The sequence below is a fragment of the Bolinopsis microptera genome, chromosome 13 (genome assembly GCF_026151205.1).
Source record: "Bolinopsis microptera isolate Bmic1 chromosome 13, MBARI_Bmic_1.0, whole genome shotgun sequence".
In the NCBI taxonomy this organism is placed as follows: domain Eukaryota; kingdom Metazoa; phylum Ctenophora; class Tentaculata; order Lobata; family Bolinopsidae; genus Bolinopsis; species Bolinopsis microptera.
Genome location: NC_087084.1, coordinates 1,471,055 through 1,489,306, shown reverse-complemented (window position 1 = coordinate 1,489,306; position 18,252 = coordinate 1,471,055). Strand labels below are relative to the sequence as shown.

Sequence of the window (18,252 nt, the reverse complement as noted above, 5' to 3'; positions counted from 1 at the left end):
TTGCACACGTGGGGACACGCCCAAATTCATTTAAAATAGCTAAAATCACTAAAAATTTTGATTTTCACGATTTTTATCAACTTTGGAGTCCCGTTGTGATCCAAGTTCTTTTTGAAATCTTCTGAAACTTTTCATGCTTATCAAACTATATATTAAATAACACTATGCAAAAATTTATGGTGATTCAATATTTCATGCGCACGCAACGTCCGCTCAAAGTTTGCACGTGCGAAAGGTGAGAATTTTGCTCATTCGTGATTTCGAATATATTCTGCTTTCCCACGATATTAAAATGGCATTATATATGAATTTAATGCCAACTTGAATGAGTAAAAAGTGCTATATTCAGTCTGTTATTGACAGATATGCCTACCTAAACACAAGGAAACGTTTTCAAAGGTAAAATTTCGAAATCGTTGAAATTACCTCCTTATTAAGTTTCGACTGTGTAAATTATCCTGACATTATAATCAAAAAGAGATGATATTTGACCAAAACCCATAATCATGGGTAGAGTGAACCGCTGCCAGTGTCTCTCTTTCCAAACAAAAGAAAATGATATTAATTTGAGGAACCGTCCGCAAATGCAAATTGATACCGAGAATGAAATCGGTCGCTCGCTTTTCCCATTCATTCACGGCTTACGTATTGTAATAAAGCTTATTGAATGGGAAAAGCGAGCGACCGATTTCATTCTCGGTATCAATTTGCATTTGCGGACGGTTCCTCAAATTAATATCATTTTCTTTTGTTTGGAAAGAGAGACACTGGCAGCGGTTCACTCTACCCATGATTATGGGTTTTGGTCAAATAATGACAAAAGTAAAATGTTAGAGATAAGTTAAAAATAAAAGTAGAACAGTGCAAAACATTATTGCAATTAATTTAAAACTAAGTTGCAAAACTCCCAAAAATATGAAAACAGAAATGTCTCACAAAAATCAGCACGAACAGCACGTGATGCTATTTATATTTTAAATAAAGCATATAAATACTTTTTTAACAATACAATATCATTCGCCCAAAACGTTTTAGTTTCTAAAGTAATTAACTAAACCTTTGGGCTTTGAGAAAGTTATCAAATGTTTAAATCCAAAATTTTGCACCAACATAAAATTACAAATTATTTCTTTCAAGTCAGTGCAATATAGCAGTATTCATAAATAAAATTTCCCACAGTCCATTTATCCTCGCCAACAAATTAGAAGCTCTATAGTTTTTATTTCTGATCTGCGGTTGATTTGATAAATTTATGATCTCACTTGTGACTTGATCATTTAACGTTCGTGGCTTTGCATTTGGCGCCCCCCTAAGACAGCGCCCCCCTGCACAGCGGGGTCAGCAGGGCCTTTCGTTACGCCACTGATTCCCCCTCCACATTGTTTAGATAAAGGAAAATCGATCTGAAAATGTGAAATAGTGAAGAGTTTAAGTTTTACGAGAAAAATTTGCAACATTTGTGAATTAAACTTTATAACAATGTCATTTTTATTACACTTGGACTATACCTATAGAACGACGAATAAAAACCATGTACCTTTAAAATAGAGCAGTAAAATTTTAGATTTAGGTGAAACTTTGATTTACCACCGTACGTTGTAGATCCATCTGAAAATAAAGAAAAGTCGTTGATAGTTTGCAAATACATCCTATTTTGTTATTCTTTCCAATTTTAGCCCATCATGCATTTGATTTGTTGAGCCAATTCTATTCCAATTAAATTCAAACTATGAGTTGTTTCAAAACTGTTACCAACAAACCTGAATATTATATTAGTGTATACTTATAGTTAGAAGGTTAAAGGAGGAAGGTTGGACATCCCTTGGAAAGACTGGAGACACCCCGGTTTGCAGTTTATTCTGAAATTTATAAAAAACCATGTGAGTGTTATTTCTTTACCCTTTTCACATTTGAACATGTAAAATAGTGAAGAGTTTTAAGAGAAAAATTTGAAACTTGCGAATTATAACTTTATAACAATGAAATTTTTGTTACACTTTGACTTGGACTATAGAACGACGAAGAAAAACCATGTACCTTTATAATAGAGCAGTAAAATGTTGGATTTAGGAGACACTTTGCTATACCACGTAGGTCGTAGATCCTCATCCATCTGAAGATAAAGAAAAGTCTAAATCGTTGATAGTTTGCAAATACATTCTATTTTTTATTCTTTCCGATTGTGTTTGATTTGTTGAGCCCATTCTATTCCAATTGAATTCAAACTATAAGTTGTTTCAAAACTGATAGCCAACAAACCTGAACAGTATATTGGTGTAGAGTTAGAAGGTTAAAGGACAAAGTTAGCACTAGTATGAGCGAGCGGACATCATTTGGAAAGATTGGAGACACCCCAGTTTGCAGTTTAGTTCTGCAATTTATGAAAAACCATGTGAGCATTATTTCTTTACCCTTTTCACATTTGAACATGTAAAATAGTGAAGAGTTTTACGAGAAAAATTTGCAACATTTATGAATTGAACTTTATAACAATGTAATTTTTATTACACTTTGACTTGAACTATAGAACGACGAATAAAACCATGTACCTTTATAATAGAGCAGTAAAATGTTGGATTTAGGAAACACTTTGCTATACCACGTAGGTCGTAGATCTATCTGAAAATAAAGAAAAGTAGTTGAATTAGTTTGCAAATACATCCTATTTTATTATATTTTCCAATTTTAGCACATCATGATTTGTTGAGCCCATTCTATTCGCGTTATTTTGATTGAATTAATAACGCTCGAATTTTTGATTTGTATTTAAACCACTCTACGGTCACGTTGATAATCATAAACAGTTTGTTTCTCTTTAAATACGAAATTTAAAAAATTGTTTAAAAAAACTACCTACTCACAAACCCGAATATCAGTATACACCCCAGATTTGATCTGAAATGTACAAAAACCGTGAGAGCGTTATTTTTGTTGGATCAAATAGCTACATTTGATAATTATTTTCAAATCGTGCAGCGAAAAGACTGACAAACACCTTGTTTCCAATTTAATTCAAACTATAAGTTGTTTGAAAACTGTTACCAACAAACCTGAATATTAGTGTAGAGTTAAAAGGTTAAAGGACAAAGGTAGCACTAGTATGAGCGAGCGGACATCATTTGGAAAGATTGGAGACACCCCGGTTTGCAGTTTAGTTCTGCAATTTATGAAAAACCATGTGAGCATTATTTCTTTACCCTTTTCACATTTGAACATGTAAAATAGTGAAGAGTTTTACGAGAAAAATTTGCAACATTTATGAATTGAACTTTATAACAATGTAATTTTTATTACACTTTGACTTGGACTATAGAACGACGAATAAAAACCATGTACCTTTATAATAGAGCAGTAAAATGTTGGATTTAGGAAACACTTTGCTATACCACGTAGGTCGTAGATCTATCTGAAAATAAAGAAAAGTAGTTGAATTAGTTTGCAAATACATCCTATTTTGTTATATTTTCCAATTTTAGCACATCATGATTTGTTGAGCCCATTCTATTCGCGTTATTTTGATTGAATTAATAACGCTCGAATTTTTGATTTGTATTTAAACCACTCTACGGTCACGTTGATAATCATAAACAGTTTGTTTCTCTTTAAATACGAAATTTAAAAAATCGTTTAAAAAAACTACCTACTCACAAACCCGAATATCAGTATACACCCCAGATTTGATCTGAAATGTACAAAAACCGTGAGAGCGTTATTTTTGTTGGATCAAATAGCTACATTTGATAATTATTTTCAAATCGTGCAGCGAAAAGACTGACAAACACCTTGTTTCCAATTTAATTCAAACTATAAGTTGTTTGAAAACTGTTACCAACAAACCTGAATATTAGTGTAGAGTTAAAAGGTTAAAGGACAAAGGTAGCACTAGTATGAGCGAGCGGACATCAGTTGGAAAGACTGGAGACACCCCGGTTTGCAGTTTAGTTCTGAAATTCATGATGATGAAAAACCATGTGAGCGTTATTTCTTTACCCTTTTCACATTTGAAAAAGTGAAATAGTGAAGAGTTTTACGAGAAAAATTTGCAACTTGTGAATTATAATTTTATAATAATGTAATTTTTATTACACTTGAACAGGTTCCCAGTTCCCACATTCCACTCGGTTCAGTGCTAACTGCATCTTACTGCGTCTTAGCTGATACTGTCAACATGAAATCGTGCAAGAAATCGTATTTATCATATTAAGTCATATCGCACTTGGTGGCGATTTGAGTAACTACTCTGTGTTCCATCACGATACAACACGATGTACATGCATACAAAGCCCTAATTTTAAAGATGAGACAATTTACAGGTTGTTTTCGATGCATATTTACCGGGTTTTTTCTGTATCGTGCACTTTTCTTCCCCCCCCCCCCCACCCCCTACAGGCCCGGTATAACTATATAGAGGTTTCACTGTATTTTAAATTTATAAGTTTAAGAAGGAAAATGATGTAAATGTAATGAAATATGTATTTTACTTACATGTGCTGTTTCGAGGTTGAATTTAAGAAGTCCACCAGCAGTTATCTGTGTCGTAAATCCATCTCAATAAAGCCTTTAGATGATTTTGGAAAGACAGAGGGAAATTTTGCTGATGAAATGATTTCTGCTTCATTGTTATTGCTTTGAGAAGACTGATACAGTCTATAAATTGATATTTGCTCAGCAAATAGTTTAAGATACACAGTTTTTATGGCTCTGGTAAGCCGAGGATGAATTAAATGGACAAAACGGTAATTCATCAGACTGGTGTGGTCGAGTGAGGGTGGTCGACTGATGTGGTTGACGTAGCTAAAGGTGTGTACGGAGTTTCTTTACTTTCTTTACTTTCTTTACTTTTGTTGGACATCTTGACAAACAGACAGAGTCCAGCAACAAGGACGATATGAAGAAAAATTGCCAGACCCATGACCAGAAGTTCCACTGACCCTCTTTTCTTACTAACAATGAAGGTCCCCATAATACTGATGACAACAGCGAGAAGGAGCTTTTTTGTTTCTTTTCTTAGTGACGAAGATCTTCCTTTTAATGGATGGAAAAGGTCTGAAACCATGACTATTGCTGATACCGAGAGCACTAAAGGAATTATACAAAACCAGCCCAAATATTTGAAATAGTTGAAATGCTTACCGCACGGATATCTTTGTTCGATGATCAAAGCAGCGACCAAACCCTCGCAGATAAATGGGATTGCACGGACAGCTAGATTTTTCCTCTTTCTCAATGACTTGTAAGAAACGTCTGAGGGTTTTGAGAGGTAAGCATCAGGGTTTCTTATCGATATTAGAAACACATCTCTGATACTAAACAGGATCATTCGCCATAAGATTGAAAGAATTTTTCGCCATAGCTTCAAAAGGGAAAGTTCCGCTAACTTCGCTTTGAGGCTATAAAGGTTTACCAAGAGTTCCACTATCACTCTGAGGATGATGAACCCAAACACATACTCCTTTATAAACAAAGCATGCATTACTGCTGCAAACATGAACAACCTGGCTGGTATCATCAATGTATAGGATGCTTGGAAAATGATCTTTAAAATAGTGGACATTTTAGGAGTCAGCGAGTCCAATTTCCTAAAGCCATCTTCCAAAGAGGCAATTCCCGAGGGAATGTTGTAAAATGGAATTGCCATTGAGAATATACGAAACACAGTGCCACATATTCCTAATCCTGTATCAGATAGTGGGAGCATTTCACAAAATGAGTTGGTGTCGTTGGTGCTGTTTGTATTCATACGTTGATAATCGAAATAGTGGTAACATTCACCGGCAAACTGTTCAATATCTTTTTGGGAAAGGTTGTTGATCACTATTTGAAATGTATAGAACTGAACCAGAAAGTTCCGGTAATTGTTCCAAAATCAGGTAAAACTGTTTCAAGCTATTCTGTTCTGCTTGACGTCTGTAATACTCACGCAAGCTTATTGGTTCGTGTAGGAATACTACCAACCTATCCACGACTGGCCTTAATTGGAAACATGTCAGTAAGTTGTAGAATATCGCTCTAAGCTTACTCAGAAAACTTCCCTGTAGCTTGAACGGACAAGATAGCTTGTAAAAGAACATATTAAACTTATTCTTGCTCCAGTTTAAGTTTGATTCGCTCCATTCTTTGGCAGTTAACAAGAATCTCCCAAACTTTATCCTCAGAACATCTTCCTCCGTTGTGTATACACTTTCAGCAGATCTGAAGTTCTCGTGAATTAAAGTGAACAATACCAGAGCAATCTCAAAGAACCCTAGCTTTTTTGGAAAATCCGTTGAAATCTGAAATGCCAACTACTACATCAGTGTACAAGTCTAAAATGTAGAAGAAAATTCCTAGGAGACAAAAGAATCTCCCCATCATTCCTATTGCAGAACAGCTGTGGCATAATGAACAGGTAACGTTTCGGCAACAACACTTCAGACCACAAGTTATTCTCATACAACACGACTTCATTTGTTGAAATGAGGGTTTAAGGTAATCTTGCGTGTTTCTCCATGCTTTGCTGCAATATTCCTTAACTTTACAACTGAATCCTTTTTTATCCTTCATGTATTCCGCGTAAATCTTTTGTGCAATTACATTAAGTTCTTTTGGTGGTTCTCTCCCCTCAACTACGTCATTTGTCAAATCTTCAATTTTACTCCGAAATTTCATATAGATATCGGGGCTGAGTCTACTCTCAAGCATTCCTCTTTTGGGAAGATTACATGGAGTTTTTGCTTGAAGAGCAATGTATATGGTTTGTAGAAGAGACGTCTCTCCTGACCCGCCTGACCGTTTCAAAAATTCTTCAACGAGGCGTACATACAGATCTCCCCTATAAAACGTAAATCTCTGCTCAGGATCATCCATAATATCTGGCAATTTGTCGATCGCTTCTTTCAGAATATTACTTAAGATGCTCTTGACATCATTATCAAACTCTTCCCTTATATCTAATTCCTGAACGATAATAGCAGGATTAGAATATTTTAAGCTATTTGCAAAAGCACGGAATGTATCTTGTAAGTCATTTTTGGACCATTTCTTCTGCATGTTATGAAGACATGACTCATTATCTTTATCTGTAGTACTGATATCTGCTCTGTGTTCTAACAGCACTTTAGCTACCTCTACACTGCTAGTACGTGCAGCATAATGTAACGGTGTGCTCCCATTACTGCTCTTAATGTTCACATCAGCTCCGTGTTCTAACAGCACTTTAGCTACCTCTACACTGCTAGTACGTGCAGCATAATGTAACGGTGTGCTCCCATAACTGTTCTTAATGTTCACATCAGCACCGTGTTCTAACAGCACTTTAGCTACCTCTACACTGTTATCACGTACAGCTACATGTAACGGTGTGCTCCCATTACTGGTCTTAGTGTTCACATCAGCTCCGTGTTGTAACAGCACTTTAGCTACCTCTACACTGTTATCACGTACAGCTACATGTAACGGTGTTAACCCATCAATGTTCTTAGTGTTCACCTCCGCTCCATGTTGTAACAACAATTTAGCTACCTCTACACTGTTATCACGTACAGCTACATGTAACGGTGTGCTCCCATCAATGTTCTCATTGTTCACCTCCGCTCCGTGTTGTAACAGCAATTTAGCTACACCTACACTGTTATTATGTGCAGCTACATGTAACGGTGTGCTCCCATCAATGTTCTTAGTGTTCACCTCCGCTCCATGTTGTAACAGCAATTTAGCTACATATACACTTTTATTATGTGCAGCTACATGTAACGGTGTGCTCCCATTACTGTTCTTAATGTTCACCTCCACACCGTGTTCTAACAACAATTTAGCTGCCTCTACACTGTTACTACTTACAGCTAAATGTAACGGTGTGCTCCCATTACTGTTCTCATTGTTCACATCAGCTCCATGTTGTAACAGCAATTTAACTAACTCTACACTGTTCTTACTTGCAGCTACATGTAACGGTGTGCTCCCATCAATGTTCTCATTGTTCACCTCCGCTCCATGTTGTAACAGCACTTTAGCTACACCTACACTGTTATTATGTGCAGCTAAATGTAACGGTGTGCTCCCATTACTGTTCTTAGTGTTCACATCAGCTCCATGTTGTAACAGCAATTTAACTAACTCTACACTGTTCTTACTTGCAGCTACATGTAACGGTGTGCTCCCATCAATGTTCTCATTGTTCACCTCCGCTCCATGTTGTAACAGCACTTTAGCTACCTCTACACTGTTACTAAGTGCAGCATAATGTAACGGTGTGCTCCCATTACTGTTCTTAGTGTTCACCTCCGCTCCCTGTTGTAACAGCAATTTAACTACCTCTACACTGTTCTTACTTGCAGCATAATGTAACGGTGTGCTCCCATACTTGTCCTTAGTGTTCACCTCCGCTCCTTGTTGTATAAGATAACCTGCAATCTCTTGTTTATCTTTTTCTGCTGTTTCATGAAGTACTGTACTCTTGTAATTTCCACCTTTAGCATTGTAGTCCAAGTTGTTTACAGTGTAAACATCCAACAATTCTGTCAAGTTTCCTTCTTTTACTTTTTCTTGTATAGTTCTCCATTTCGGGTCACTGATTACGCTTGCCATGTCTGACACTGGAAAGGAAAATACATAAACAATGTTTAAGGATCATAATTAGAATTATTAAATAGTTTTTATCGATCAAAAGTTTCAAATTTTTGCGACAAAATCCTTGATTGAATAGTTACGACAGTATGCCATCTGCAAAGTTACAGGTGTCTAAAGTGAAAAATGGCTAAGTATTAAGTAATGAGCCCAAACGTTTTCACACAGATTCCTTTCTTGCGAATAAGAATGGACCCTTGACCTCATAATATTGTTGTCGTTTCGAAACTCAGAAATCTAGTATATTCTCGGCTCATATGGGCCACTTCGGCCAGCCCCAGAACTTTCCGCGTGCCCCAGGGATTCTTATATTAATTCTAACTCTAAACTGGCACGACTTTGTCATGCCCCTGTTGATTTAGACTGCTTCATGATGTTCTGGGTAGAATGTTCTGGAATACAACATGACCGAGGGAATGCCGACGGCTATCAATTCATTTTAATTCTTGGTGTTCAAATTCAATCTCTTAATTAGTTAATTAACAGAAAATCATTATTATAATTCAAAATAATTCAAAAATTTTTGTATATCTATGTATACGACCGCCCACGTACAAATTAGATGAGAAATATGAAATTAGGTGAAACCCAAAAGGTTGCATAGCAACCGGCAACGGTGTTGAAATGCACGCGTTCACGTGCTAAGATTGTTGGAACGGCATTTTGATTGTCTTGTGGAAATTAAAAGAATTTCACATTTAAATTGGCTGTATCTTTGGTTGGAATGAATATTTTTTGATGCGATTAAAAATTTCTTTCAAAGAACACTATTAGCTTCATCCCTGTTATTACAGAATTTCTAGTCTTACTTATAATTCAAACAATTATGTTTGTATGTCTGTAGGTACGACCGCCCACGTGCATTTGCACGTCCTGCAAATTAGATGAAAATAGGACGTTTCATAATAACCATGGTAACGGTGTTGAACGCCCATGTGCAAGCGCCATTTTGATCACGTGCGATCGCCATTTTTAACGCGGTTACATTTTCATCAGCTAGTACATACAGATCCGTCCTAAAAAATCATTCTACCGAGACAAATGAATGAGACAAATAAATGATTTTTTCGTAGTCTTTAAAGACTACGGATTAATTAATTAATCAAAATTCCAACAGCTTCTGTTTCCTTCATTGTGCTGATTCCGGGAAGCACTCTACTTACGCTCTCATCATACTGATGAATGAGATATCGTTCATTTAAAATTGGGTAATTATAGGACTGTCAAGGTGAAGGATTGCAACCCAGTTAATCACTAACAATTAAATAACTAGGTTAATTAGCATGGAGGGGGATTATTTAAAACATATAACTATATAAGTGATACAAAAATATTGTATTAGCAGGAGCTTTCAAAATACGTCTTCAGCTCGTTAATTAGTTATATGGTAACTAATCTATATTATATCTCAAATTCTACATCTGGTACGGCTCTGCACACATGATATCTCTCTCTGCCATGAAACATGGCTAACCTTTCAAACTATGATTTAAAACATAAACCTAAACTAAAACTCAACTGGGCTCTCCTATGTCACCAAACTAGACCAATAAGCAATTTTAGCTTAGATAATTATATTTTTCTATATTTGTATAATAAGTATTATATTGGCGTAGTGGATGGTTGAGGGGGTTTCAAGCACAGGTCACTCTCAAATCCTAAAGATAAGCAGTGGCCTTCGGCACTTGAAACCTCTTCAAACCTCCCCTGATTTATTTATTATTGATATTGTTTGATTGTGCCGTAAAAATAAATATTTGTTTTATTAATATTTGTTTTATTAAGTTGTCATAGTTGGAAAATATTTCACATAACTTCATGCCTTGATTGAGGCATGAAATTTTGTAAGACAAATTTTACGTCGGATGATCAGTTAGTTGGATAATTACCAATTAGCTAATTATCAATTAACACTGGACAGAATATTTTGAAGCCATGATGATCACCTCGGGATTAGTGTACGTGGTACGGATCGAATAGCATTGAAAAGAGGGAGTTCACATTTTAGACTTCCAGGTCTTCTCTTGTCATTTGGGGTAATACAATCCCACTGGTTCGATCAGAAATGCCAGACAGACCCTTTCCTTGAAGACCTCATCATATGGTCTGACGAGGCCCATTGTGAACTGAATGGAACCATCAGCAGCCACAATGCGGTACACTGGGGGACAGAACAGCCTGCAGAAGTACATCAGCGTCCCCTTCATTCTCCAAAGGTCACCATATGGATTGGAATCTGCTCGCACCGCTTCTTTGGACCATACTTCTTCGACCAGAATGGGCAGACTGTTACTGTAAATGGAGAACGTTACTCAAGAGTCCTCTACCACAAGTTTTACCCCGACCTAATGGAAAGATGGAATACACCTTAAACAATCCAGAACTTATTCACATCTTCCCATTGCCTGGAGACTCCAAGACTCACAACTGGTGGTTCCAGCAAGACGGTGCTCTTCCTCATCTTCCTGCCAGATAGTGGATATCTTCTAATTTAATAACAGAACCATCGGCGAAGGACAAGCTGAACCTTGGCCACCATTGAAGACTGTTCCGGTGGAGTTCCTCGCTAGGGCGTGCCGATCAGTAAAACGGCGCTACAAATTGGTAAAGGAGAACGGTGGTCATATTGAGAATTATCTGTAGATTTATTGTTGTTTATTATTGTGTGCATATTTTAAATTAAGTTATCCTTTTGCAACAGTTTGGTTCACTATTCATTTGTCGCCAAAATTCTCTCACGCTAAAAGCACGTGATATCAGATTTTGCCCCTGGGAATATTGAAGGTAGCACAATTAAGGTGTCGTGTCACATAATCAACCAATCAATCAAGCAAAATTTAATAATATACTGTTTCTGAAAAACTTAGGCGTTCAGCATGTTCCGAGACAACAATATGGATGTTTTAATATTGAATGGACGTGGTCTAAAATAATGGAATCTCCAAATCAGACGAAAGTTAAAAGCTTTTGACTTTGAGTTGTGGAGTTATTTGAAAAATTCCGGTCCTCGATAAATTGCAGTGACCTCGATCTGCTTTATATAATAACTAGTGTAACCCGGCCTACGGCCGGGATTTCACTGCCGCAGTTAAAAAGGGTAGGAGTAATTACCCGCTGAGTCAAAACCCGCATTAGGTGACCCAATAGTTTCTTAAACAATAATCTCATAATCAGTTATTTCTTGTGGATAATTAAATCATTATTAGCCATGAGGCACCACATTCCATGATCATAACACACATAACCCCGGCATGCGCAGGGATTATATTTCAATTCTTCCCGCGACGCGCGGGAAAAATTTATAATAATTTCGAGTGCGAAGCACGAGGGATTATTATGAAAATAACCCCGACGTGCTTTAGCACGAGGGGTTATTTTAATATAACTTAAGCGTGCCGGTGTTATGTGTTATAAACCCCTCCGGGTTAGTGCTAGGACCAACAAATTTGACATTTTACTCTTAATTCTAGCTATATGAGATCATTATGGAAAATATGAAATGGAATTGGGGACTTCCAAATAAATACAACTAAGGTACTATGACTTTTGAAATTGGCGTTATATCTAAACACTATTCCTCAGTCAGAACGTTGAATGAATATGAATATCGATAACAGATAAGGGGCGTCGAGTTAAGCCTGGCAAGCGATAAAAGCTAATAATGATATCGTGTCATGAAGTTCATCAAAGTAGACGACTATAATACATGGCTTATATCAAACTCGACAAAATTAACCGAACCGGACAAAATCAAATGTAACCGTCGAGACAAGTTTTGGAACTGGTCCAATTAATGTAAGAGTTTAAGTAATGTAGTGTGCTGGAGTTTTGCCAGCGCCTGCAATTAGACCGATACGTAGATCGAGTGTATTTATAGTTCTTACGTTAAGCCATAGGTCACGTGACATTTTTTACCAATGCGCGTCGTAGTAGTTAGTCACGTGATACACGTCATCAAAACACGTGACAGTACGCGGTTGAAATTCTCATGGAATATCAAAACAAAACAAATCTTGTTGAGCCAAATTAGCGGGGCGGGATTATAAAAGCTGTGCCGGGGTTATTTATTCAGCGGGAAAAAACTAACAGCGGGAGCCGGGATTATCAGAATCTATTTAGCGGGAGCCGGGATTATCAGAATCTTATTCTATCCCGGAGGGGTTTATAAGGTCTGAACACCGAGTATTACACCTCATCACTCCCGTCCTGAACCGCTTTCTATTTTTATTTAAATCGTTATAGAAATTAACCCTTGTTAACTCCGCACAACACCCGCATATTATATTTGAAAACACGCATAACATTGTCGTATGAACTCTCTCTCTCTCTCTCTCTCTCTCTGCAGTCCAAACAGACCCCAAACACTAACAGTCCTCCCTCCCCTAATAAGCTTAAGGTATAAAATTACAGCAAATCTTCCGGGCTAATCCAATTATGACGCTACTTAAATGCAGCTATAACATATTACACAGTAATGAGAGAGAGAGAGAGCAAGCCCCGTAACTCTTGCCGTTCTGCTCAAGCAATTTTATGTAACATTTGTGGTACAAAACCATCAATTAAACCACTTACCACCGGCCGATTTAAAAAAAAATTTCCTATGGTCTTCATCAGAGTTTTGTCGGCACTATACCAAAAAACCAGTCCCGTAACTATTACCGTTTTTTTTGTATAACCGTTCGGAAATTACACACAGACAGACAGACAGACACACAGACACACACACATTCTGGTGTTATTAAGTTGATTAAATTTATTTTGCTCGAGATCAATGATTTGAAGAACCGACAAAGATTTCCGATCTTCTTTTGCAGAAACTTTATTGCTGTACGGCAGTGTTAAACAAGGAACTGAAACCGAGGGGTTCCGTTCAGGCCCTTCACACTTTGTTTCTGTCTAGTTCTAATGTACCGTCACAATAGTGACTTTAAATATATAATTACATTGCAAATTACATCTATTCCTCAAACAGCTAATCCAATTCAGAGAAAGAGCCTGTCCTGACCGACCCTATCAACTTGGATTCAGGAGTGGAGCCCAATGTAATGACCACATACTCACCCTAAATACAATCATTGAGAAATACGCCAAGAAAGAGAAGAAGCGACTATTCGCCTGCTTTGTTGATTATCGCAAGGCTTTCGATAGTGTATGTAGGGAAGCACTTCTGTTCAAGCTGAGCAACATGGGAATAGCAGGCAAATTCTTCGAATGCATCAGCCATATGTACAATAACTCTTCAACCCGAGTCAAGCTGATTCAAAAGCTCTCCGCAGCCATTGACGTCACGATCGGTACAGAACAAGGGCATCCAATGTCCCCTGAGCTCTTCAAACTTTATATCCACGAGCTCTCCATCAGGCTGGAACAAATTGAGGAATTGGATGTACCTCTTCTAAACGGTGTTTGGGCAGATGACCTGGTCCTCTTAGCGCTGGATGCGGACAGCTTACAGAAACTGCTGAACTGCTTGCATGACTATGCCGTAAAGTGGGAGTTGTCTGTGAACATCAACAAAACCAGTGTGATGGTATTTAACACAAGCTCACGAATACTCAAATGTGCTTACGGCTTTAAACTAGGAAACTTGGACATCGCACCAGTAAGAAAATACTGCTACCTTGGAATCCAATTCTCTCTGAACGGTTCCTTCAAACAAGCAATCGATAAGCTTAGGATAAAAGCTCTACGCTCGTTCTTCTCTATGAGACGAATTATTGACACGAGAGCACTCTCCACTAGCGCGATGCTAAAACTCATCGATAGCTTAGTCAAGCCAGCAGCTACATACGGATGCCCTGTTTGGCTGCCATCAACCAACATCGCGAAAGCCATTCTCTCAAAAAACCAAGAAGTGAGTCTCCCCAAAGCAGCAGCAAAAGATGCTCTCGAAACTACTCACCTAAAAATTCTTAAATGGATATTGGGTGTCCATAAAAAGGCAAATAACAACTTCTGTTACGGCAACACAGGAAGAACCCCCTGGACAGTGACCATCCTCCATCAATGTATTGCCTACTTCTGTAGAGCATCACAAGCGGCAGTAGGTAACGTTAACACGCTCCTGCATCACACATTTCAGGAGCAGAAACAACTGAACCTGACCTGGTATGACACTTGGTCCACTATCATCAGGATGAGCACCTCCGCTAAACCAAACTTACACCCCGCTCTTGCAGCACGTGAGCACATATTACACGAAACCTTTGTGAACCACTGGAAAAAGGATCTTCACAACCAGCCGAAGATGTCATTCTACACCGCGGTCAAATCTATGTTTGGTGAAGAACAGTACTTACAGATTCCGTGCAGGCTTAAGAGAGCTAATATTGCTAAACTTCGCTCTAGCAGTCATGATCTGAGGGTAGAGAAAGGTCGATAAACTAGTGATCGATACAACACAGCATTGAAAACGTGTCGTTTTTGCTGCTCCTCAGACACAGACGTCATTCGCTTTTTCGAAGAGCTACCCTTCTTTGAAACACCTATCCTAGAAACTGAGGACCATGTCATAACCGAATGCCCTGGATACCACTCCCTCCGCTCAAAGCTTTCTGATAACCTGAAAAGCCTTGTAATGCTAAAAGAGTATAGGATCATAATGAACTCTTGTCACACAAAAGAATTCGGGAAATACCTGACAGACTCTTCAAACCTTCGAAATCCTAAGAATAAGTCCTAATCCTCGCTTCACGTCCCCTACTCATCTCCTTCATCGTCTCATCAACTTATCGAAGTCTTTAAGTCTAACCTATATCCTTGGACTTGCTTTTATGCACACATCCAGAATTTTTATTAGCATTTAAATTATTATATTTGATTTTATTTCCACTTCGTGATATTGTAACGCGGTTAAATTTTAAGATTTTATTTTCATACTTTTATTCGGCTTTTGTTTTATATCTGAACGTATTTATGAATTGATGTATAGCCAAAACGAGTTCGTTAGTGTTCTCCTTGGTAAATTTATGTTTAATTCCTGTTTAATTCATTTAGCCACCCAGACGCTACCACGATCTAATTAACATAGTTAACTAATTGCAGTGGGAAACTTGTGACAGCACCACAACTTGTTAACCTGCATATTTTAATTTTAAAAACTCGTGTTTTGTCAAGGGATATTATTAAAATTCCACTGTTTAAAAAAGACAAAAAAAACTGTTGATATAAAACACTACCCTAAACTCGTTAGTACCCAAATATACAAACAAGTTTAGAGTAGGTACCCATGTTGGTAGAATGCGATACTAAATAAAACAGCGCGATGCTGCTGATCAGTCACTGTCCCCTGGTTACTGTCTACTAGTTACTGACTTTTCATATATATAAAGATAATTTTATAAAAATAAATAAATAAATTTAAATCACTACCTTATGCGTGTAGAAATGTGACAAATAAAACAGAGTACGATGCTGCTTAAAGATTATAGTCACTGATGTCTACCAGTTATAAGTGACTGTTCATATGTAAGCTCTCCTCCAAATATGTGCTTGGCTTTATATAATACGTGTGACAATTTTATCATCAGACGAAAGTTAAGCGCTTTTGAGTTGTGGAGTTATTTAAATATTCCGGTCCTCGATAAACTGCGGTGACCTAATTCTGCTTTATATTATAATCGAATTTATTTTGCTCGATATCAATGACTTGAGTAACCGACAAAGTTTTCAGATAAGATTTTGCAGAAACTTTATAATTACGGTGCAAATTACATTTAGCCACCCAGACGCTACCACGATCTAATTAGTCAAAATAACATATAATAGTTTAAAAAATAAATAGTTTAAAAAATAATAGTTTAAAAAATGCAGCGGAAATAAGCTAAAGTAAACTTGTGACAAAACTTGTTTACCTGCATAATTTTTAATTTGTGTTTTGTAAGGGGCATTATTTAAATTCCACTGTTGATATAAAACACTGCCCTAATAACGAGAGGTTCCAAATATACACACGAATTTAAAATAGGTATACCAATATTGGTAGAATGTGATACTAAATAAAACTGCGTCATGATGCTGCTTGAAGATCAGTCATATTTCTGTAGATCATCGAATAGTTAGGTTACCAGACTGGCAACAAATGCAATAACTATTACAAAAACATTCATGTTGTACATCATTAGCTACAAATAAAGATTAAAATATAACGAACAGATGTTGCTTACAACTAATTACAGATTGAGAACAAACTAAGTATTGTGATGAATTGCAACATCAAGTTAAGGGTATTCGTATATACAAGAGAACACACACACACACACACACACACACACACACACACACACACACACACACACACACACACACACACACACACACACACACACACACACACACACACACACACACACACACACACACACACACACACACACACACACACACACACACACACACACACACACACACACACACACACACACACACACACACACACACACACACACACACACACACACACACACACACACACACACACACACACACACACACACACACACACACACACACACACACACACACACACACACGTCACACACACACACACGTCACACACACACACACACATACGTCACACAAACACGCTTACCGGTACCCCTTTAAAGATACACGGTGCAGGGAGACAACCTATTCCTCATCATTATCCAATATAATGAAGAATGTGAACTATTAAGATGATCAATCGAGTTAACAATGTTCCGGGAAATGATCGAGGGGTATGAAAAACGTGTTACACGCGATCATGGTACCCGCGTATTGAAGCAAGTAGGTACTGGGGGTGTACCGGGCGTGATTTGTTGGTGAACTAGAATTGTCATTGCCGTATCTCGATTTTATCTACATTTTTCCATTCACACGCTTTTGTGAAATAACATTATCATAAATATAAAATTATTATTTTTACCCGGGTAAAAATAAAAATTCATATTACGTAATCAACCTAGGATGATCATAATTAATCAATCCACACTTGCGTACTGGAATTTCACTGATCACGTGACTTAAACACGAGGGACAATTCAAAACTCTAACTTCTAACGGCTAACCCTCGATCTAATCTGACTTCAACCCTATAACCCTAACCCAATTAATAACTTAAGTATATATTCTAAAATCCTATACCATATACTAACCATAACGGGAAATAAGACTTCCTTCCTTACATGGTCAATTTCATGTCATGTTATCCATCGATCCAAGTTGGTTGGAACTGTCGGAGGACTTTTAGAAACATCTCGAAGTTCGTGTGCGTGTGTAAAGTGATTTAGCTCGTTATCAACAATCCACACACACACACCCTCCTCCTCCCGTGATCAAATACTCATACGACAGTAACGCCCAATCGATATTGAAATCCCCCAATTATAATAAAAAATAAACTTTATCTAATCAAAAATCGTACGATCATAACGATAGACGCAAAGCTACGAAGAATGGTTCAGGAAATAAAAGGGAAAAGCCGTTAATATTTTGGAGCAAGTTTTAGGACTAGGAGGGTCTATGGCTTTATGCCAGAGCTGAGTGATCGTAGCATCCTGTATAATTACATATAGGACGGAATCGACGTTCATTATAATTTTTACCCTGGTACATGATAGTGAGTTATTGAGGATAATATGCGAAATAGTGAATATATGCATTCTTCAG

General features: G+C 37.4%; 1 protein-coding gene across 8 annotated transcripts; it reads right to left on the bottom strand.

Moving 5' to 3' along the window:
- Positions 1–1,013: 1,013 nt before the first annotated feature.
- Positions 1,014–17,989, bottom strand: LOC134825050 (ankyrin-3-like). 8 transcript variants are annotated; one of them, XM_063837129.1, is made up of 11 exons: positions 4,486–8,570; positions 3,838–3,944; positions 3,653–3,682; positions 3,337–3,406; positions 3,051–3,157; positions 2,866–2,895; positions 2,550–2,619; positions 2,260–2,371; positions 2,038–2,113; positions 1,379–1,403; positions 1,014–1,309 (listed from the first exon to the last, which is right to left on the bottom strand). In XM_063837129.1, exon 1 carries the CDS (start codon positions 8,563–8,565, stop codon positions 6,235–6,237), a length of 2,331 nt encoding a protein of 776 aa, XP_063693199.1. In that variant the 5' UTR covers positions 8,566–8,570; the 3' UTR covers positions 1,014–1,309; positions 1,379–1,403; positions 2,038–2,113; positions 2,260–2,371; positions 2,550–2,619; positions 2,866–2,895; positions 3,051–3,157; positions 3,337–3,406; positions 3,653–3,682; positions 3,838–3,944; positions 4,486–6,234. The 8 variants fall into 8 exon arrangements, with proteins under 8 accessions (XP_063693199.1, XP_063693200.1, XP_063693207.1 ...); XM_063837130.1 differs by lacking the exon at positions 1,014–1,309 and adding an exon at positions 17,739–17,989 and having other exon boundaries at positions 1,370–1,403; positions 4,486–8,567; XM_063837137.1 differs by lacking the exon at positions 1,014–1,309 and having other exon boundaries at positions 1,370–1,403; positions 4,486–8,259; positions 8,359–8,570.
- Between the last annotated feature and the right edge of the window lie 263 nt (positions 17,990–18,252).

Coding starts and splice junctions, on each gene's coding strand:
- LOC134825050 (XM_063837130.1), bottom strand. CDS start 8,565: ATGGCAAGCGTAATCAGTGACCCGAAATGGAGAACTATACAAGAAAAA.